The following is a 23,981-nucleotide window of genomic DNA, read 5'->3' on the forward strand; positions in this document are numbered from 1 at the left end:
AGAGACAGATAGTTTCAAGACAGACACACACACACACACACACAAACACACACACACCAAGAGCCCCACCTCTCTTCTCTGTGGTGACTACCACACACACACACAGACACAGACACAGACACAGACACACACACACACCAAGAGCCCCACCTCTCTTCTCGGTGGTGACTACCACACACACACACACACACACACCCTAAACAAGGTACATAAACAAACCAAGAGCCCCACCTCTCTTCTCGGTGGTGACTACCACACACACACACACACACCAAGAGCCCCACCTCTCTTCTCGGTGGTGACTACCACACACACACACACACACCAAGAGCCCCACCTCTCTTCTCGGTGGTGACAACCAGAGCCTCGGCAGCCTCCCCCCACCCCTTCCTGGTCTGGGCCGTGATGCGGAACACGTAGACGGACTCGGGCCGCAGCCCCGTGGCGGTGTACTGGCGCGAGCTCGGGTTCAACACGTCCACCGTGGCCGCGTTGCTATTGGAGGAGTTCAGGCGGTAGGTGATCTGATAGGCTGAGAGGGCGGCAAAGGGGGAGGGACATATACAAAGGGAAGGAAGTTATGATTTGGTGGGTCGTCTCATGAGAAGAGATATCAGTATTCAGTTCAATAAATACTGTTATTTCATGATTGAACTGATTTTTTTCTTCTTCTTCAATTCCTCCTTGCTGTGTTGAAGTGAATGGACCTCTGGCTATCAATGGTGTGTGTGTGCGTGTGTGCGTGTGCGTGTGCGTGTGCGTGTGCGTGTGTTTACATACCCAGTATGATGCCATTGGGATTGTAGATGTGTGTGTGTGTGTGTGTGTGTGTGTGTGTGTGTGTGTGTGTGTGTGTGTGTGTGTGTGTGTGTGTGTGTGTGTGTGTGTGTGTGTGTGTGTGTGTGTGTGTGTGTTTACATACCCAGTATGATGCCATTGGGATTGTAGATGTGTGTGTGTGTTCATGTGTGTGTGTGTGTGCGCGTGCGTGTGTGTGTGTGCGTGTGTGTGTGCGTGTGTACATACCCAGTATGATGCCATTGGGATTGTAGATGTGTGTGTGTTCATGTGTGTGTGTGTGTGCGTGTGTGTGTGTGTGTGTGTGTGTGTGTGTGTGTGTGTGTGTGTGTGTGTGTGTGTGTGTTTACATACCCAGTATGATGCCATTGGGCTGTAGTGGTGATTGCCAGATAAGTCGTACTGACGTGGTCCTCACCTCTGGGAACAGGATGCCCACTGGGGGGCCGGGCACTGTGGAGGAGGGGAGGGGGCAGAGGAGGGGGGCACAGTGACATCAGGATGACCCAGCCTTGGGGTAAACATAGATGAGGTACATGGGCGCCAGAATGAGTTTTAAAGTGGTTGTGCTATTTTTTTTATTATTATTATTACTCTTTATTTCTTAAAAAATGTTACTGCTGCTGCACTCAACTCATTTGTCTGCAGTAAAAGTTTAGGAAGCCTCATTTGGGGAGCCCAAAAGAGGTGATGTGAATGCACCTTTGCATCCCCCTTTCTGGCACCTATGGTGAGGTAGGTAGGTACAGTAGCTAATTACCGTTTTTCTCGCAATTACTTCAAACAAGTTTGTTTCGAAGACAGAGCTAATCAGGAAAAACAACTACCGGTATCCATAGATAGATCATAGATCCATACTGTAGATGTGAGTTTATGTCTATGCCACCAGAAGCGATTATGTCCTCTTCAAATGCATTGAATTGCAGGTGTCTGATGTCACGTGAAAAAGATCCATGACGTTCTACATGCTCCTTGGGAGCCCTATCTCACGCCTTTCGCAAAGTCTTCACGAATAAAATGGATTAATTTTCGTGGTGAATTCACGTTATTGCCCATTTTTCGTGGTAGGGCAACGAAACGCTGCCTATTCACTTGAATTGCCCCACTGCTGCTATGGTTATCCAAGCGTCTGCAGGGGCGGGGAGGGGGTGCTGACAGAACACTGCTGATACACTCGGGACTCACTAATTCGACGCCCTTTCGGTACTTACGCCTTATGTCCCCTAAACCTAAACCTAACCCTAACCCTAACCTTAACCCTACTTAACCCTAAACCTAACCCTAACCCTAACCTTGACCCTAAACCTAACCCTAAATTGCTTGTTTGAAATGTTTGATTACCATGTGACGGTAGGCTACCGAAAGGGCATCAAAGTAGTGGGTCGCTAGGCAACAGTCGGGCAATTCAAGTGAATAGGCAGCGTTTCGTTGCCCTACCACGAAAAACGGGCAATAACGTGAATGCACCACGAAAATTAATCTATTTTTTTCGTGAATACTTCACGAAATGAGTGAGATATGGTTGTCCTTTGACGTCCCTGCACTTCCCTCTCTCTCTCTCACTCTTTATATCTCTCTGACACACACACACACACACACACACACACACACACACACACACACACACACACACACACACACACACACACACACACACACACACACACACACACACACACACACACACACACACCAATCTTACACCCACCATCGTCCAGTGTGCGCTCCAGTATAGGTGGAGAGCTGGGCATCCCGTCTCCGATGCGCGTGAAGGCCAACACCTGAATCTCATACAGCACGTATTTCCCCAGCGATGTCAGCTGCACACTGTGGCTGGTGTTGCCCTCCACCGTCCAGAACGACAGGGCACTGTCACTGTCCTTCTCTTTATACACCACCTGATGATAATGGAGAGACAGAATGAAATGTAAAACATTATGAGAAACAACAGACAGCAAACACAAGTAAAAAGAGAGACAACAGGAAGCTGTCATAAAGGATAATAAAATTCTCATTCTCATTCATTCTCACTGTCCTTCTCTTTATACACCACCTGTCAGAGGTAAGAGGCAACAGTGTACAACAAAATGAACAACAGTAGAACTTTTAAAGGTGCACTGTGCAGGATGGTGGCCAGAGTAGATATTGCAACTATGCTGCTCGTTGAAACCATGCTGTCAATGGCCAAATTTGATATTTTCATGAATATTTACAGGATAATATTTACTAACATTTACTGGTATGACCAAAGTACAGTAAGTTTTGCACCTAAAATATCTATTTCTGGAAATTCAAAATGGAGGATATGGGAGAAGTCAGATACACCTTTTTTCATGTATGAAAAGTGACAGTTTCCGATTCATGATAAATACTTTCAAATAAATAATTTCATGGTAGTGGTGAGCAGCATTTGTGAATGGGCAGCAAGAATTTTGGAAAGAAACTGCGAAAAATATTGCACCTTTAAGGCCCTTTAATAGAATACCACCCTACCCTATACTAGGGGTGTAAATCACAGCCTTCATGACGATACGATATGGTGTGTTTCTTAAATCAGGAATTCAATTTTTTTTCGATACTTAATAATTCCCCACGATACGATGCAATTTGGTTCGATTCAATTTTTTCCAATTACTTTTCCACTACTATTGTGTTATGGAGCTCGGGCTTTGCACAGGGGCCAGCGATTCGATTCTTTTCGATTCTTAAGAATGCCCCACGATACGATGCGATTCGATTAAATCGCCGGCCAATACTTCCAATACATTAATACATTTCTATTTTATTTACATCCCTACCCTATACAGTTCCAACTGACTCAGAAACACATCTTACGAGTCTCACTAAGGATGCACAGTCACCCACTGACCTTGTATCCCAGGATGAGGCCGTTCCTGTCGGGCTCGGGCACCTCGTGCCAACGCACCAGGATACTGCTGGAGGTGGTGGCAAACGCAGACACATTGGTGGGACCACACGACGGAACTGGAGAGAGAGAGAGAGAGAGAGAGAGAGAGAGAGAGAGAGAGAGAGAGAGAGAGAGAAGAGATGAATAGATAGATTTATGTAAAGTAAGAAGATGGAGATGATGAGAGAGAGAGAGAGAGAGAGAGAGAGAGAGATTGAAATAGAGGAGAGTAGCAAGAGAAAATACCTTCAGTCTGTGCATTGCCCTGTTTCTAGCTGCAATAAAAAAGAAGAACGTCCGCAAACTGTTCCTGCTCCCTGTTTAATTTACACAGTGATTTTCGACCAGTCAGGTCTTCGTCAGGTGAAGGTGTCATTTTCTGACAAAGCTACATTTGACCAAAAATGATCACCATACTGTTTGTTTCTGACAGTGATTCTAAATATACAGTATACTGTGTACTGAATGTAGTGCTTCTGAATAGTTCTTTACCTGACTCTCTGGTTCTGCCACGGACAGGCTGGCTCCAAGGCCCGGACCCGATGCCGTTGACGGCCTGGACCCGCACCTCGTACTCGGTCCACTCCTCCAGGTCCTCGATGGTGAACTCTCGCTCCAGCCGGTCGCTGATGACGTGGCTGAGGGGTTTGCCCACCGAGCCCGTACGCAAGTACTGCACGCGGTAACCCACCAGCTCCGGGTTGCCATTGTACTCCCACTCTGGTAGGGGCTGGAGGAAGGAGGTGAAGTATGTGAAAAGAAAGTGTGAAATTTAATGATTTAGGGAGAAGAGAGACCAGGGGTTGCTGGGCCGATTGGACAATTCTCCAGGTAAGCACCAAATTACTCTTAGGGGCATGTTGTTCAGTATCTCAGTGTTTCTCAATCGGGGTACCGTGGCACCCTGGGGTGCCGCACACCCCCTTCAGGGGTGCCACGGAAACGTGGCTGGCGGTATGTGAAATTGACCTAAATAAATAAATAATGTAGTATAATATATACTTGTCTAAATGAATGTTTAGTCAGTGGAATCTTTCATCTCCCATTTACGCACAATAAAGTCAATTTAGGTTGCCCCAGTTTGGCCTACACATAGACTGACTGAGATAAAGATTCAACTTCAAACGTAGATTGTGTGACGTCTCCAAATGTGTTACTTTTCTAAGCTTGTTGGTATTGGATGCGATGCCATGTTACGGCTTGTAGGTTTGGGGTGCCTAGAGATTTTTCTTGAATTGAAAGGGTGCCTCGCCTAAAAAAGGTTGAGAAACATTGCAGTATCTGACTAATTCTATTGTCAGATGGCTGATGAAAATTGTGTCCTTGCTTTCAATAGAAATGTAATGCATTGCACTGCATCGTAGAATCACAATGAATTGAGTCGAATCGAAACCTCCCGAATCGTAATCAAATTGAATCGCAAGGGCAGTGTCTGCCAATGCATACCGCTAGTATGTACAATACTACTGTGTGTGTGTGCGTGTGTGTGTGTGTGTGTGTGTGTGTGTGTGTGCGTGCGTGCGTGCGTGCGTGCGTGCGTGCGTGCGTGCGTGCGTGCGTGTGTGTGTGTGTGTGTGTGTGTGTGTGTGTGTGTGTGCATCCGTGCATGCATATGTGTGTGTGTGTGTACGTACCACCCATCGTAGCCATAGGCTGGTCTCGCTGGCCGTGCGTAGAGTGACGTTAGCGGGTGACATGTCAGGGGGAGCCTGAAGAGTCTGGATCTTTCTAGAAGGCTGACTGGGGGGACTGGTGCCCACTATGTTCACCTGACGCATACGGAACCTGCAAGAACACATACACACACACCCATACACATAAACACAAATGATCACACGCATACTTACACCCATGAAGACACACAGAAAAACAGATGCATAAAATGTTGATGTGCACTACATTCGGACACACATGTAAACTATTTTAATGCACACACAGACGCACACATGCACACACCCGCGCGTGCACACACAGACAGACAGACAGACAGACAGACAGACAGACAGACAGACAGACACACTGACCTGTAGTATGTGTAGGGGTTGAGTGCAGGGACCTCCAGTGATCTGGCATCTGGTTCATTGGCCAGCTGATGTACCGTCACCCAGTCTTCATTCTCACCCACAACACCGATCTGAAGGGAGGCAGAGAACGCAACATTAGGAGAAGCACGCAGGCAGGCACGCAGGCAGGCAGGCACGCACGCACGCTCACACCATTACCAAGTCTTCATTCTCACCCACAAAACCGATCTAAAGGCAGGCAGAGAAAGCAACATTTATTTTTGCTTGTGATTACTAACTTTCTAATATGTAGCCCCTTAATTCACGCAGTACCTCCAGTGGCACGCTGTAATAGTCATTGAAATGTAACTACCATAGCACTGCAATACTATGACACAAAACAGGCCCTTAAGTAATGCACCACGACTTGGTCATTACCATACTGGTAACAACAGATTTATAAAACCGTATCTTAAGGGGATATACGTATATGCAGAGGTGGAAAGAGTACTAAACTATTGTACTCAAGTACTCTGTTGAAAATGTACTCAAGTACAAGTAAATTTACCAGTCAAAAAATCTACTCAAGTAAAACTAAATAATTTAAAATGTACTTTGAGTAAAAGTAAAAAGTTACTCTTTTCACAATCAGCGTTTTCTGCCTCTATTGTGATGTGCAAAAGCCCACCTGGGAAATCGAAAGCCCGCCTGGCAAATTCCCACTGTCATTGTGACACAGCACACAGTGCTCACTGCACACAACAAAATTGCATTTACCTTACCCCATGCAAGGGGGCAGCCCCAAATGGCGAAATGACTACTCACAGACAAATCAATTCCAAAACACATTTCTTTTTTATTTTAAAACTGGGCAATAAAACATCTTAATAGAAAACTCATCAAAAAAATCTTCATCAACAAAAATTAAGAGTGCTGACATCAAAAGTCATCAAAAGACTCAAAAGAGCATACATCTTTTTTTTTTAAAGAACAGGTTTCAAAACATTTAATAAATTAACAATAGAAATAGAAAACAAAACAAAAAATACTCCTGTTGTCTTGTCGCTTTTTAAGCCTTGAAGAACAGCAGGTTTCATAAATGAACAATAGAAATGAAAAACAAAAACTACTCTTGCTGAGCTCTCAAAAATTCCGGCATTTTTTGCTAGAGAGCCAAATTCAAAATGGCGCCCGGCGGCATCTCTAAAAAATAACTTTTGATCTGGATGACCTAGAATCATGTATGAAGGCACTTTTTCATTCAACTCAACCATGAGGATTCCAAATCTGACATCATTTTGGTATTAAAACTGTGTTTTGGGAGGGAAATGGTGGCTAAATCTTTTCAAAAGGGTCCATAGAGGTCAAATCAATCATCAAAACATGCCAGAGGATGGTCACGGAACCTCACATTTTGACCCTACTATCATGGATGTGAAGTCCTCCTCGTCATCAGATTAATGTTCCCCAGCGACTTCTTCCACCTTTGCCATCCGGTCTAGGTGCTGTCTCACATAGGTCAGGCCTGTTGAGAGCCAAACACACAGCATATGCACATATTAAGTATTTCTGACATGTTTTGATTAATTAGGGAAGAGAAGTTCAAATGCAGAAATCACAATACACCACCCATGCTTCTACCTAGATTCTTATACCTGGGTGGACACTAGGGGTCGACCGATACAGGTTTTCTAATGGCCGTTTTTTTTCATCACCCTTGGCCGATACCCGATATTTGGGGCCGATATGGGTTAAAAAAAGGTTTAAAAATGACAAATATTCCAGGTCTCAAGTTAAAAATAAACATTCCTTTAACATTATCAAATTGAGGTAGAACTTGTAACATTTAAACACCCACTCTAACAATCAAATAATAAAAAAAGTGTCTTGGTGCTTTTAAAAAAAACCCGAATGACATAAAATAATAAATATTGCGTATCGGCCAAAACCACACGCGTATCGGCCGATACCAATACGCTTAAAAATGCAAATATCGGCCCGATATCAGACCGATATATATATATATATATATATATATATATATATATATATATATATATATATCAGAAAAACCCGCCCAATTTTAGCCATAGAAATCAATAGAATTGGGCGGGAGTTTGAGCTTCTAAGCGGGTTTTGAGCATTTTTTGGGCTGGAAATCATCAGCCTCATCTGGCAACCCTGATCAGGAACAACCTTTCTGCACTAGGAATCTGCACTCTGCACTAGCACAATTACTGTGCCGCACGAGTACTCCAATACAGCCATACAGGACAATCACTTTTTGTATGCTAAGCCTCAAGTGTGTGTGTGTGTGTGTGTGTGTGTGTGTGTGTGTGTGTGTGTGAGAGAGAGAGAGAGAGAGAGAGAGAGAGAGAGAGAGAGAGAGAGAGAGAGAGAGAGAGAGAGAGTTTACAAGTGGAGAGGGGCCACACTAATGGCGTGTCCAGACCAAGAGCGAACTACGCTGCCTGGTAGCGTGGGTAGCAGAAGAAGTTTCGCCTTGAATTCGCTGTATTCGCTCCAGACTCAGCATTGACATGGTTGATTCAGCTATACACGTACAGTTGAGGACGATATTATTAGCCCCCCTCCTGAAATTAGACATTTCTCTTGATTTCTCAGTAAGAATGACCATTATTAACCGTTTCCGTTATTCTGGAAACAAATACACTGATGGAGATAATGTTCAATGAGTTGAATTTGGATTTTTCTATTGTTACAATGAGTTTAAACAAAAAAGGGCAAAAATGACAAGGACAAAATTATTAGCCCCCTGATCATTAATAGTCAATATGGCGCCATTTATGAACCAAAACTGACAACAGGCTCTGATAAGTTGCTACCTAGGCTGGCACATGCCAAACTAGGGATTTTGGCCCATTTTTTCACGGCAAAGTGTTCTAGCTGGTCCAAATCGCATGGATGCTGAGCATAGACATTAACCACAGACTCTCAGTGGGATTGAGGACTGGACTATGAGCGGGTGATTCCAATATCATGGTTTTCGTGTCCTTGAAGAACCTCTGAACTAATCTAAATGTATGATTTGGGTTACAATGTTGTTGGAAGACCCAGCAATCCAGATTCAGACCCAGACTCCCTGTGTCTGAGGCTGAATAACAGGCTAAACTTGATGCCCTTCCACTATGTGTAACTGTGGAAACTGCTTAGCCTCATTAGACCAAAGAAGCATTGAACACCTGCCTAGATGATTGTTATTGACCTGGCCTCACCTGGAGGTTTTTTCCCCCCCAAGAAAGACAGTTGTTAGGGCTTGTCATCATATTGGGCTTTGGGGCCATCATCACAGAAGAACCCCTTTACTAAAGGCAGTGCATATCAGAGTGTTATTGAGCTTTGCCTGTGAACATTTGAAAGTCAAAAATGAGTTTTGAACGTCTCTGCTTTCATCTGATGATATTCAATTGCACCTGCTTTGATGCATGAATTCTGCTTCTGTCAGTTGAAGAAAGGGATAGGCCTTGAATCGTTATAAGATGGTTTCCACAATTAAACATGGTGGTGGATGCATCATTCTGTGGCAGCCTCAGCCACAGGAAACCTTGTTTGGGTGTACGGCACCATAAAAACTGAAAATTATGATAGAATGTGGAAAGTGACCTTGCAAAAATATGCTCACAGAGGGAGCTAAGATCTTCATTGGATCTTTCAATAAGATAATAACCCAAAACTTGCATCCAAAATAGTTCAAATGTTCTTCAAGGATACTAAAGCCATGGTCATGGAGTGCTTCAGACCTCAATCCTTTAGATAGTATTTGAAGAGTGCTGAAAATGAATGTCCATCTTCAACATCCATGCAATTTGGACCAGCTTAACTATTTGCAATGAAAAAAATGGGCCAAAATACCTGGTAGGACATGTGCCAACATAGTTAACAACTAATCAAAGTGCCTGGTGTCATTTTTTGTTCATAAATGGCACTGTATTGACTACTAATGATAAGGGGGCTAATAATTTTGTCCTTGCCATTTTTACACTTTTTTGTTTAAACTCATTGTGAAAATGGAAAAGTCCAAATTTAACTTATTGGATACTATCTCCATGGTATATTCGTTTCCAGAATAACATACATTTATTAATAATGATCATTCTCAATGATCAATGAAGAGATATGTCTAATTTCAGGAGGGGGGCTAATAATATCGTCCTCAACTGTAACGGCTCTGGCTTGACAGCCTGGGACATTCGGAGATATGAATGTTCCGTTTGGTTTTCGTTGAACTGCGTCAGAGCGAATTCGCCTACGATTAGATTGAGTTTTAATCGTCAAAATTCGCTCTGGTCGCTCAAGAAGTTTCGCTCCTAGCGAATTTTCTTTGGTAGCTCCATAGAGAAATAATGTCTTGCGTCGCTTCGTTTGCTCTGGACACGCCAATAGTGAGCAACTTGTGATTCCCCCATCTTTCTTTCAATGGATACTTAACCCTGACTTTTTTCTCAGGAGTGTGCACAGTGACTTCTGACAGTCCTGGACACTTTTTTTTGTTTGTTTTTGGCTGCTCTGTGCCGCTTAGCCAAGGCACATGTGATAAATCATACTTCTCATCACCAACTGCGGCTGTGGGTGTGTGTCTATGTGCACGTGTGGGAGAGAGAGAGAGATTATACCTGCTGCAATGACATCGGCTCTGTCAGTCCAGTTGGTCTTGAATTTAGGCAGGAGGATGCCAGCAGCAATGAGCTCTGGGTCCTCCATCATCTCACCAAAGCGTCTGGAGACACAATCTTGAATCGCTCTGATGAGTGGCAGGCAAATTTTTGTGGAGCTTTTCAGATTGTTGAGCTTTGTGGACAGCTGGAAGATCACTGGGAGGAGCCACCCCATGTGCGTGTTGGTGTCTGACTGCAAGATGTTCAACGCCTATACCAAAGGTTTCATCACCTCTCGATACTCTCTGAGAAAAGCGATTTCTGCAGGACTCAACCTGTATGACATCAGAGCAAATGAATAAAAGTTTAGTGTGGAACTGTACTATTAATTAAAAATATGATTTATTTCAAATTAAATAATATCACATTACATTTAGCAGATGTTAATTATATTCAAATAAGTCATAGGTTAATGATTAAAATGTGCATTAAAAATGGTACTTTAAAAACTCACATTTTTACTCTGAATTCTTCGCAGACATTTCGGATCGCCACCTCCCCCTTGTCCTCTATAATCCGCAGCAGTCGCTCAATGGCCATTAGGGATGCACTGATACCGATACTGGTATCGGTCATTATACTCGTACTCGTACACGTCAAGCACTTGCCGATACCAGGAACGATACCGCTATTACACAAAACCATGCAAAATCTTGTCACGTTCTGTGGACTTGAAAGCAGCATGGGAAAAAGTGCCCTCTCATACATTTAATAACATTTAAATCTACATGGAAATGGACAATAAAAATATCACAAGTGGAAAAAAACAAGGACATGGATTTATTTTCATTGTATTTTGGTGGTAAAAGGTATCGGTATCGGTATGGGTACTTGGTATCGGCAAGTACACACATTAATGTAGGCCTACTCGTACTTGTATCGGTTTTCAAAAAAGTGGTATCGGTGCATCCCTAATGGCCATGTAAGTGGAGTTCCACCGGGTCTGATTTGGTCTTATCAGTTGAAGCTGGCACTGATCTTGCACAACTTCTGCGGCACAACCCTTGGCATTTCACGAAGGATGAGCGAGATAATCTTTTATAGGTGTCATTACTTTCTTCTGCCTTTATTGCATCAGTTGTTGCCACGAGGTTCAGCAGATGGCATGCACACCTTTGGTGTGGAGGAAGTTGAAATTCCAGGCGATTGTCTTCTTCCAAAATGGTGAATGCGTCTACCAGGCCATTGGTATCATCCGGTTCTTCACATTCTGGGTCGGACTCCTCCTGGCTGTGTTCCCCAAAGACACTGAAAGCTTTGATGAAGTTAGACCCACTGTCTGTAGTTGTCCTCACAACTTTCCCTCTGATCTTATACAAGTATTGACAGTGGATCTGATCAATGGCAGCAGCCAAGATGTCAAATGTGTGGGAGCCCTTCAACCGTTTGCATGCCAGTGCAGCAGACTACCTCTCCAGGGTGTGCTCATCTATCCAATGGACTGTCATTCCCAGGAAACTTTGTTGGAGCGCCGTCCAACAGTCGGTGGTGGTACCAACATAACCGACCTTCCACGTTGGACTTCAAATTTGCATTTTCTGCCTGCAGTTCTTCAATTAGTTTGTTTGTAAACTCCACTGATGTTTTCAATTCGTTAATGTCTCTACTCATGTCTTGTAGCAGATCTAGTTGTTTGAGTTGTTCAAGTTGCTCGTGGATGGTATTCAGCAGGTGTCGGTCAGCTGAAGATATCTCCGCCATTTCTGGTTCACTTGCGCTTGAAAATTCAGCGCGGGCTCTTTTGTTATCAGATTCTTTTTGTCTTGTTGACATTTCGTTGTAGTATTTATCAATAAAACTTTCCAACTCCTCTAACTCCGCCAGTATGATATATTAGTCACAATTTAATCCATATGAATTCATGGGTAGCGTCTTGCCCCGCACCGTCAACCTGCCATGTGCACTTCCACGTCCAACATAACCGACCTTTGAGAGGTGTGAGATCAGATTGTTCTTCATGTGATTTGCGGCTTCCTGGATTCTGGCGCGAATAGTCGGTCTTGGCAGGACATGGCATTGAGGATTGAGGGTGGTTACGAGGTCCTTGAATGCCGGCTGCTCTACCACGGAAAGCGGACGATGCCCATCACAAATAAACGCCATTACAAGCTGGTCGATCTTTGCCTGTGGCACACGACTGCCTGCACCAGATGCCATCATCTCGTCCAATTTCACTTGCTTGGCCACTACCACTTCTTGAGGATCTGATGCCCGTTTTCGTGTTGCCACACTGTCAACGAAGGCCTTCATTTTGGACGGATGTTTCCTCTGAAAACATACAAATGCACAAATATTTTCAAGTAAATGAAGGATGCTATTATTTGGTGAACAACACGTTTCGCTATAGTGAACCTGATGAAGCAATAGCGAAACGCGTTGTTCACCAAATAAACTACCAGCAAAGATACCAGTGTGCGATGATTCATCCTTCATTTACTTGGATTACTCTTACTGCACATCACCAGCACCTGGACAGTGGTTGTGCACACGGACGTTACTTTGAACACAAATATTTTCATTGGTATGTGAATAAATATCTTCATTTAATACTTAGTCGAGTACATCTATGGCCAAAATGCACCAAACCCCAAAAACATTGATACAAAAGGTTTTTCAACTGATTTCAATACATCCAGCTGTCCTTACTAACATAGTAAAAATCTAGGAAAATCTAACTTCAGGAAAGGTGTCATTTTCAAGATCAAAGTTTTTAAAAATAAAGGTTACTACATGATAATTACATTGGCATGAACTAACATGTTTTCAGGATTAGAGGTGCTTAACTCGAATCTTTGAGGCGTCCGGATTGATTGGATCATTCCAAGGAGAGTATCCGGATTAGACGGATCACACGGATCACTTATTTAAAATAGGCCTAAATAAAAATAAATAATAATAATGTATTTTTTAAAACGTTTCTGCCGTTAAATAGCTATGCCTTTGTTGTTCCATTTATCAATTCATGTTGATAAATCAAACAGTTTGATCAACAAAACTCACTTTATGAATGTCACAGTTCCTAAACTCATGCTGCGATCCGACCCACCTCTCCTCACTAAACATGCAACCACAACTCGAACAGCCTTTGGCAGCAGTGAAACGGCATTTTCCTGATTTTGCAATAAATAATGTGTGTTGTTTGTATTTAAGAAGACTAAAAGTCAAATATTTGGGAGCAGAAGTCTAGTTGAGCAGGGATAGTCAGGAGGCGAGCAGCAGATGACCACTCGCTTCCGCTGCCGAGTTGCCTTGCGACTCGCACACTCGTGGCAAAAACGAAACTTAAGCGTTGATCCGATCCGTAGGGGATTCGCTGCTACCAACAACTCAGTCAGGATTCGTCTCACCGAGTCGCCGAGGGCGCCGCTGCTGAGTGACTCGGACGAGGGGAGTGACAGCAGTGGCTTTAAAGACTGTAGCCTACGCTGTAACGCAGTGAGTGATAGAGTCACGTCTGTAGACTATAATTTCCCTAAGAGTAGCCTACAGAGTGAGATGTTAAAGCGTTGGCAGAGCACTGTTAACATTTAGAAATGTAGAGCTCAACAGAGTCAGAAGCACAAACATAGGGAGCGGGGATCCGCGACTCAATTGGCCACAACAGGCTGGACGGATCAAACAGGCTCGATGAATGACGAGGCGGGAGTTGGTTCAGTTTTACTCAGTGAATGTTCGTGACTGAACAGCATACTAGGGAGATTAGAGAATGGCTGTTGTAGTCAACTAAAGAGGATATATTCCGGTTTCACAATTTCTCGCGCTGTAACTGCCATTTTGTTGACATATTAATGAAATGCCGTCTGACCCGCCTTTGGCGGTTCAATGCACGACAGCCATCCGGTCTGTTCGGATGAGGTCTTTACCCGGCTCTCCAACCGGATCCTCCGGGTTTTATATCATCTCTATTTAGGATCTGTTTGTTTGGAGTGCTGTTTGGGTGGATAAAGACACTACTATGGTAATATCCATGTGCTGTTTGTCAGGGCACATCATCAGTAATGAATCATGGTGTCACTAGGTATTTTGGGTCTTTCAGCAGCTGAACTGAATAGACAGGAGCCACTACATGTGTAAGTAGAGGGCAAGGTGAAACGGTTGGTACTGGAGACAGACAATGTCCTGGCTTTAGCATAGCTTTCGCGTATGTCAGAGTAGGGCCTGTTGTAGCTTCATAGGCAAGGGTCAGGGGCTTGTATTCGATTAGGGCATGAAAAAGAGGACATGACTGGGAAACTGAGGCTATGTGGTCAGAGAATGATAGATGGTCATCAACAATGACACTTAGATTTCTTGTGGCCTTATTTGAGGCAACAGTAGCAGAATCCATATTGAGTTTGATATCATGGCAACCTAAATCTTTGGCTGGGATCACCAGCAGTGCATTTGGGCGAGGTTCAACTGAAGGTTGCATTCCTTCATACTTGTGGATAGTTCAGAGAGGCAAGCGGAAATGTGTGTGACCGTGTCATCTGGCACAAAGTAACTGTGCTTCATCGGTGTAACAGTAGTATGAGAAGCTGTGAGAACAGATAACATGGCCCAGTGATGTGGTGTACATGGCAAATAGGAATCCAGGCACCAGCCCTTAGGACACCTCTGTGGAGAGGCTATGATTTGAGGACAGCTGACCTTGCCCTTGATACTGTACATGCTAAGAATGATACCACCAGACTCAAAGAATGTCTGGAAGAACTTGAGACACATAAAACTCAATTATTTATCTAAGAGAGATGTTAAATAATCATGTTTTGAAAAAAAAAAATGCTAGCTGGTGTGTCTGCAAAGATTCGTAGATTTACTACAAAACAAAAAGAGATGTCCATAATCTCTTCTGAAGATATCTTCTGTCTTACTAGAAACAAAATAAAAGACTAATTTTGTGCTTGGCTTTTTCAGATTTTGAGTTTTTGCATTTTGAAATTTAATGCATATTTAATTAGATATAGTCCAATTACCATATTAAAACATAACATTTCAGAAAACTTGCAATACATTTTTTTCTCACAAATATGTGAGTAATCACCGGATTAAGTTTCATGGTGATATCCGCAAGCTAAATTTTTTGGCCTATTCACCTGGAGTGTCTCTTGACCCTTATAATAAGCCTATGGCAGCTATGTTGAAAAAACTAATTTCCCAAAGTCAGATTTTACTAGATTTTTAGTATGTCATTTAGCAGGTCCAATAGTAATAGAATCCATAAAAAAACCTTTTGTATCAATTTGTTTGGGGTTAAACCCTAAATGTACTCGCCTAACTTGGCATTTTAACTATTTATTATATGCAGACATGTTTTCTGTACACTATATAATTTGTGCATCTGAATGACAATTTTGGTCACAAAACATGTTAAGTACCTACAAACAACATGAACTACTGTCATTTAAATAATGACAATGCAATGTGTCTTGATCTAATAATAAAAGAAAATTTAACTTTAAACAGTTGTTGAGGCCTGCTTAATTCATTTTTAAGATAGTAATGGAAAGAGATTTAGGTCTTCCACTTTTTTTAAGGAAACGGGGAAGAAAGTGTCTGTTTATCAAAATACCACATCATATCATGCAGAATTAAATACAATGTTTTCGCAGACTGCATTTCTCAACAGCTCTAAGGAAAGCCATAATAAAGCAACAGCAAGAACATTTCTGTGCCATTAGTTCTTTAGTGCCATCAGTTAGTCTGGACTGGTAGCAATGACCGTCTCACTTCACTTTATGGCAGTTAAACCCGTGGGAACGGTAATGCAAGTTCCATGATTGAGCGGCGTTGTACACTTTACCTTATGCTAGAAGTAGCAACATGTCTCGCACTGGCTAATCATCGTTGTGTGCTGTGTTTAACGGACTCCAAATGGCAGAGTGGAGTAGTAAACTAGCGCAGGATCACCTGTTGTAGTATGCTTCAGGTCAAATGTGTTGCCAAATGTAATAGGAGAATGTTCCCTCGTCCAATACAGCCTTGAAAATATGACCCAATAGATTACCATGCCTTCTACACCGCCCTGACTTTTAAAAATCATTAGATATTATGCAAGAAATACGATAGTCAAATGTAGGTGCCAAAATATTGTAGCTTGCCTGATTGCACCAACAGAGGTAGAGCGTAAGCCCAATGTCACTGTGAAGAAGGTGGTCGGGTTCACTACCGAAGTCGTAGTGGGCATTGGCAATGACAGTTGACACTTTACCGTTTTGTTTACATAGCTGCGGCTGTCGATTGAAACATTGGGTTTATTTGTTTTGTTTAACATGCTTTCTGGCCTGATTTGGGGGGTCGGATAACAGCAGGTTAGTAAGCGAACGCGCCCGTTATAATATAGCTAACTGAATAAGCACGTTAGTTGGCATAGTTCTTCTAGCTAATTGCCTTCACAGTGCCAACAGGTTGCTACTTCAATATTATATTTAGCAGTACCATACACAGTTTTCGGGATATGGCTAGGTTGTTGTAAGTTTAAACCTGGAAAGGCAAAGAGAAACATGACTTACCTCAACGTGCTTTCGAAGATTAGACGTTGAGTTCTTGTGAGCTGAAATGTTATGCTTCTTCGGCAGACATAGTTTACATTGCATGAGATAACTGTCATCCCGTCTCTCCATGAAGCTGAACATGTCTCCAAGATAGGGCCAGGGGTGCACTGGTTTAGAGGAAAGTGAATCTCCATCGTCAGCCTCCATGTCAGCCATCATCAATGAGTGAGAGACAGGTCGCACGCGCCAACTCTCAACTGCCGGCGCATTAACTCATTATCAAAACGCTTTTTTTCCGCCACTGTTTCAGAGGTTTGTTTTTTTTGTTTGTTTGTTTGTTTTTAATTACTCAGTAACGCTTGTGCTGTAAAATGTACAGAACAACATTACTCAAAAGAAAATACTTAAAGGGACACTGTATGAGATTTTTAGTTGTTTATTTCCAGAATTCATGCTGCCCATTCACTGATGTTACCTTTTTCATGAATACTTGCCACCACCATCAAATTTTAAGTATTCATTATGACTGGAAAAATTGCACTTTTCATACATGAAAAAGGGGATCTTCTCCATGGTCAGCCATTTTGAATTTCCAAAAATAGCCAATTTTGGCTGCAAAAATGATTCTACTTGAACCATAATAGAAAATATATGTTTATTGCTCAGTAAACTTTCGTGTAAAGATCACATTTGGCAATAGGCAGCCCAGTTTCAATGAGCAGCATACTTGCAGTACCTTTTTTGACCATTTCCTGCACAGTGTACCTTTAAGTAAAAGTAAAATTACAAAATTTAAAAAGTGGTTTAAAAAGTACAAGTAGCCTACACAAAAAACTACTCAATTACAGTAACGCGAGTAAAGTAATAAGTTACTTTCCACCTCTGCGTATATGTAAGGGATAACGGTCGACGAGGTGACCGGTTATACAAGGTTAATGGTAAGGCAGCGGCTCCGAACTCTGGCGACGTGCGCAGCACGTTATCCTGCTTATCTGACGCTACGGTAGGGAACTTTTTTTACTCTCTTGTAGTCTGTAAAGTTGTAGAAACCATGTCAACTGCACCATAATCTTGTGAGCAATATAATGCACGTCGCTATGCGGGCGCCTAACTTAGACGCGTCTAGAATCTTTGTTTGGTATCCCGAAGTTGTAATTATTAAATTTTCCGTGGACGGTTTCCTTAGATACCGTCGGCATTCCAAGCGAAGGTTCTATGTGCACCGCTCACTTGACGCCTAACCGGTTGTCAGGGATTAATGGCCACCCCATTAGCCAATCAGAAAAGAGAACTCCGTTGCATATGCAGATACATATACAGTATATTTGGGGCTTTTTGACTCTATTCGATAGGACAGTGAAGATGTTGACACTCACCTGTGCCTCCACTTGCCATCTTGAGATAGATGTCTTGCCGTCGTATCCAGGTTTGAACTGGAGAGTGACAGAGCGGGGACCAATGTTGGAGATCGCCATATTAGTCGGAGGTCCTGGAAGCTCTGAAGAGGGAACAGCACACACACACGCACACACACACATGGATATTACTGTATAACGCTTTGTAATGTGTAAACGTTTTATAATGCATTGGTTATTTATGAGGACAAATCACAAGGAGAGTGCGGTCTGTAACACCTTGGCAAGAGGTTAATTCCTGACCTATTTAGTAGAGGGAAGAGCACACAAGCACACGCACACACACACACACACACACACAGTTTAGTACTTTTATTTGGATCTCATCAGTAGAGCAGCATTACAGATCCAAATAGTGGTGGAAGCAAATATCATATCAGAATCATAGAGTCCTATGCGTTACATTACACTTGTGTAAAATAATAGGCCAAGGTCAGAATGGGCAGTTAGATTGAGGCCTCTTAGGGGTAAAGATGGCACCGCCAGACTACCAATTATTGCAGAGATTGAGCAGTATTTGGCAAGGTGTTTTGAATTATCTTTATTAAGTCCACAGAACTGCAGCCCACGCAAGGTAAGTCTATGAACACACACACACACACACACACACACACACACACACACACACACACACACACACACACACACACACACACACAGATACACACATAGACAACCACATTTGCACACATACACACACAAATTACACAAGTTTATGGATAATATTATCATACTTGCATATGTATTCAGTCTATAGATACTAGGGGTTTAAATAATAATCAATAAGTATCGATGCATCAATCAAATCAAATCGTGTCGTATCGTGGGGCATTCTTTATTAACGAAAATAATCGAATCGCTGGCCCCTGCCCAATGCCCCAGCTCCCTAACATAATAGAAGTGGAAAAGTAATTGGGAAAAATGAAATCGAATCGTATCATATCGTCGGGCGTTCGAAGTATCAAAATGGAGGCTGTGATTTACACCCATAATACGTATGAATGTAAACATATTACCATGCCAATGCAGTGTTTCCCACAGAAATTTTGGAAACTATGGGGGCAGCGGGGGTTTTTTTTGTCCGGGTATTCACGCAGTGTAAATGCAAAATGGCAAAACAATGAGTACAGTATGACATTGGCGCATGGAGAAACTATAGGCCTACGCCTACATTTCAGCCATTTATATTTTGAGAAATAAGGCTACATAATACACATGCAGGGGTCTATGTAATGAAAAAAAATAATAAAACAAAATAGGAGCAGAGATAAGAATTTAAGATTGCTGTGAAATTGTTAACGCATAAACAAAAAGGGTCTAAGAGGGTAGGCTATGCCTTTTCCCCACACACACATAGCCATACACATTCTACATGAAGGGTGCTGGTCACAGGGCCAGTTTTTCAAAATTACTCCCATTAAAAGGGCTGAACAACATATTACGCATTTATGTCTATATTAACATTCATTACACATTCATTTCTATATGCAGCCCGATGTCTCTTCTGCCTTGTCAATGAAGGCCTGTCACCTAACATTACAACTGTAAAACAAAGCCTGGGGAGTGTTATTAAACTCATCCCAACTGTCCCTTCTCGGAAGGTTTTTTTTTATTGCTCCCAAACCCAAGTTAACTACAACAACTTGACAAGGCTTTTGATCCCTCTCTCTTTCAAGCACCTGTGGTTTTCTCTATATGATGTATTTACTCCAGGAGGAAAATGCGAAGGAAATCGTAATTGAAATCGCTTTTAACAAACACGGAAATTTACATTTTCGGAAACTATGGCGGCCAAATTTAAACTATGGCGGGCCGCCATAGTTTCCTCAATGTATGGGAAACACTGCCAATGGGTAGCACATAGGCTACACCAATGATAATTTCTTTTCTTTTTTTTCTTTTTAGAAGGGTCGGCAGAGGAACCAGGCCGAAATCGAAGCCGGGTCCAGTGTTGCCAGATTGGGCTGTTTCCTGCCCAATTGGGCTGGTCAGAATGGCCGTGTGCGATAAAAATGGCATTTAGCAGAAAATACCGCACAATTTTTGCCATAGAAATCAATAGAATTGGGCAGGATTTTGTGCTTCTGGGCGGGTTTTCGGCATTTTTTGGGCTGGAAATCATCAGCCTCATCTGGCAACCCTGGCCGGGTCCCCAGCGAAGCAGTGCAGTGCCCTAACACTTTGATCCACGGCAGGGCCCCAATGATCATTTCTGACCAATATCAAGCAGATGGCCAGTACAGGGGCTACAGGTACTGTCGCATACCTTCCCAGCAGCACACATGTACACACACACACACACACCCGCACACACACATTGCTCTCTGATACCACCTGCAGATAGAATCCATTAATATTTCATGATTGAGCTGATTTTTTTTCTTCTTCAATTCCTCCCTGCTGTGTTGAAGTGAATGGACCTCTAGCTATCAATGGTGTGAGCGTGCGTGCGTGCGTGTGTGTGTGTGTGTGTCTCTGTGTGTGTGTGTGTGTGTGTGTGTGTGTGTGTGTGTGTGTGTGTGTGTGTGTGTGTGTGTCTCTGTGCAGGTGGTCTGCGTGAGTGTTAGTCTCTGTATCCAGTTTGCTTTCAACAGCCGTTCAGCTTGCCATTGATCTAACACTGACACTGATGACCCCTTGCTGTGTGTCTGTGTGTTTGAGAGAAAGAGTGTGTGTGTGTGTGTGTGTGTGTGTGTGTGTGTGTGTGTGTGTGTGTGTGTGTGTGTGTGTGTGTGTGTGTTTGAGAGAGAGAGAGAGAGAGATTGTGTGTCTGTGTCTCTGTCTCTGTGTATGTATGTGTGTGAGTGTGTGTGTTTGAGAGAGAGAGAGATTCTGTGTGTGTGTGTGTGCGCCCGCGCGCACGAGTGTGTGTGTGTGTGTGCCCACGCATGTGTGTGTGCGCGCACTCGGTACACAGTTCACTAATCACTTGAAAGTACGCTCTGGTGACGTTTGATGTGTCTTTGCCACCTGCTGTAGATGATCACAGACACAGACACAATGGTGTGTGTGTGTGTGTGTGTGTGTGTAGTCTTACCAGGAGGCACTCCAGAGGAGATGGTGGAGGAGGAGAGTTGACCTTGACCTCTGGAGGTCATGCCAGCGACCTCTATGGTGTAGGTAGTGAGGGCGGTGAGGCCAGTGACCCGGTACTCCAAGGTCACGTTGGGCAGGTAGTGGGTCACACGCGTGTTGGTGCGGTTGAACTCCTCCCACGAGATACGGTAACCTTCAGACCACCACACACAAAACACATACCTGTATTTCTTTTCTTCTTTTAACTTTTTATTTTGCCTTTCATTATTGTGAAACTGGACATTTGAAAGATAGAAAGGAAATGCTAGGGGAGAGGATATTCTAGCCAGAGGTGATATGTTTTGGGACATCGCAAGAAGTAAAAAGCTTTTCATGTAGGTGAGGTGCATGCTGGGTACCGGTGAGGATTCCGTTCTTCTCGTGAGGTTCTCTCCAGCTGACTTTCAGGGAGGTGTCCAGGATCTCAGTGAAGCTCAGGTGGCCCACCGCGCCGGGAGCTGTAGAGAAATACAGAGAGGAGACGCATGAGCAAAGATGCTATAAGATGTTATTTGGCCCACTGGAGCTGTGGAGACACATGAGCAAAGATGTTATAAGATGTTATTTGGCCCACTGGAGCTGTGGAGACACATGAGCAAAGATGTTATAAGATGTTATTTGGCCCACTGGAGCTGTGGAGACATACAGAGGAGAGGAGACACATGAGCAAAGATGTTATAAGATGTTATTTGGCCCACTGGAGCTGTGGAGACACATGAGCAAAGATGTTATAAGATGTTATTTGGCCCACTGGAGCTGTGGAGACACATGAGCAAAGATGTTATAAGATGTTATTTGGCCCATTGGAGCTGTGGGGACACATGAGCAAAGATGTTATAAGATGTTATTTGGCCCACTGGAGCTGTGGAGACACATGAGCAAAGATGTTATAAGATGTTATTTGGCCCACTGGAGCTGTGGAAACATACAGAGGAGACATAGGGCAGAGATACATGAGCAAAGATGTTATAAGATGTTATTTGGACCACTGGAGCTGTGGAGATACATGGGCAAAGATGTTATAAGATGTTATTTGGCCCACTGGAGCTGTGGAGACATACAGAGGAGAGGAGACCCATGAGCAAAGATGTCAGGACGTTATTTGGCCCAATTCACCGGGAGGTGTGGAGACACATGAGCAAAGGTGTCAGGACGTTATTTGTGAGTGTCCAGGATCCCAATGAAACTCATGTAAATAGATATGGCTGTGAGTACAGAATACAGTATATGTACATGATGTGTATGTGCACATGTGTGTGTATCCAACCCTCAGGGGCAGAGGGCATTATGTCAATCATCAATGTCATAGATACTGCACCGGGAGCTGTGGAAAAGTGAAGTGTGAATACAAAATGTGTTTGCATGTGTGTGTGCGTGTGTGTGTATCCAACTCACTGTCCTCGTGTGTCCTGACGGCCCTGGCTGGGCTGCGGGGTCCGTCTCCAGGCGTGGTGAAGCACAGTGCTGAGGTCCTGTAGCCCGTGAACTTCTTCAGGCCCGTCACAAAGCCCACGTGAACGCTGTCCTGGAAGTTGGGACGCACCGTCACCATGGTCACCTCATCCTCGCGACCCGGTTCCCATGCCAACAGCTGATGGAGTTGGGGGGGCAGAGGGCATTATGTCAATCAGACTGTGTGCACTGTGTAAGATTGTGGCCGGAGTAGGTAGTGCAACTATGTCACTCAATGAAAATGTACTGCCTATTGCCAAATTTTATATTTTCAAGAACATTCACTAAATAATAAACAAATATTTACTAGTTTGACCATAGTACAGTAAGTTTTGCCGCTAAAAATATAATTTCTGGAAATTTAAAATGGCGGATAATGGAGAATATGCCCCTTTTCAAATCTGACAAGTGCAATTTTCCCAGTAATAATGAATACGTGGTGTTGGTAAGTGTTCGTGATTGAGGTAACATTTGGGAATGGGCAGCATGAATTCTGGAAATAAACTACACAAAATATTACACAGTGCACCTTGAATGACCAAATTTATGAAAGCACATCCGTTAATGCGTGGCTGAAAGCAAAAATGCCCAAGCATGGAAAGCAATGTCTGACAAAGTTTCTGCTCAAATCATTTCGCTGAAATGTTCTGTCATTGTCTTACAACAAACAAACACCCACAGGTGTTTACCTACATCCTAACAAGTTGAGGCAGCAGTGGCCTAGTGCAGTGGTTCCCAACCTATGGGTCGGGACCCCCTTATGGGTCGCCAAAGATCCACAGGGGGTCGCAGAGCCCTCTTGATTTTAAGGGGTTTCGTTTTAAATATATATAGCCCATGTTGAATAAAAGACAAAGCATTTAACTAATAAATGCATAGACGCAACAAATTGTAAGTGCTACATTAGACATTTATTCTATATTTGACCAAAGACGAATTGAGGAATAAAATAACTAAAATACGTTTTCGCAGGAAACGGAGGGCATCTTGTGACTCCGTCTCGTGCGGGCGCTCGCGTGGTTGGGTCACCAAAGCTTACAATAGTAAAAACATGGGTCCCTTAAGAAAAAGGTTGGGAACCACTGGCCGAGTGGTTAGAGAGTTGGTCTTTCAATCTAGGGGTTGAAGGTTCGAATCCCCCCTGACCTCTACCTACATCACTATCGATGGCTGAAGTGCCC

The 23,981-nt window shown here is 43.2% G+C and overlaps 1 protein-coding gene across 1 annotated transcript in view; it reads right to left on the reverse strand.

Moving 5' to 3' along the window:
- Positions 1-23,981, reverse strand: part of LOC134466886 (protein sidekick-2-like) — a 360,453-nt gene that overhangs the window by 20,812 nt on the left and 315,660 nt on the right. The window contains exons 19-29 of the mRNA XM_063220787.1: positions 22,744-22,939; positions 21,708-21,806; positions 21,311-21,502; positions 18,235-18,356; positions 5,731-5,840; positions 5,341-5,491; positions 4,199-4,436; positions 3,668-3,783; positions 2,507-2,696; positions 1,153-1,251; positions 338-532 (exon numbers count right to left, since the gene is read on the reverse strand). Of these exons, the coding sequence (XP_063076857.1) occupies positions 338-532; positions 1,153-1,251; positions 2,507-2,696; positions 3,668-3,783; positions 4,199-4,436; positions 5,341-5,491; positions 5,731-5,840; positions 18,235-18,356; positions 21,311-21,502; positions 21,708-21,806; positions 22,744-22,939 (1,708 nt within the window). The remainder of the gene's footprint in view (positions 1-337; positions 533-1,152; positions 1,252-2,506; positions 2,697-3,667; positions 3,784-4,198; positions 4,437-5,340; positions 5,492-5,730; positions 5,841-18,234; positions 18,357-21,310; positions 21,503-21,707; positions 21,807-22,743; positions 22,940-23,981) is intronic.

Source organism: Engraulis encrasicolus, chromosome 17, assembly GCF_034702125.1.
Source record: "Engraulis encrasicolus isolate BLACKSEA-1 chromosome 17, IST_EnEncr_1.0, whole genome shotgun sequence".
NCBI classification, from domain to species: domain Eukaryota; kingdom Metazoa; phylum Chordata; class Actinopteri; order Clupeiformes; family Engraulidae; genus Engraulis; species Engraulis encrasicolus.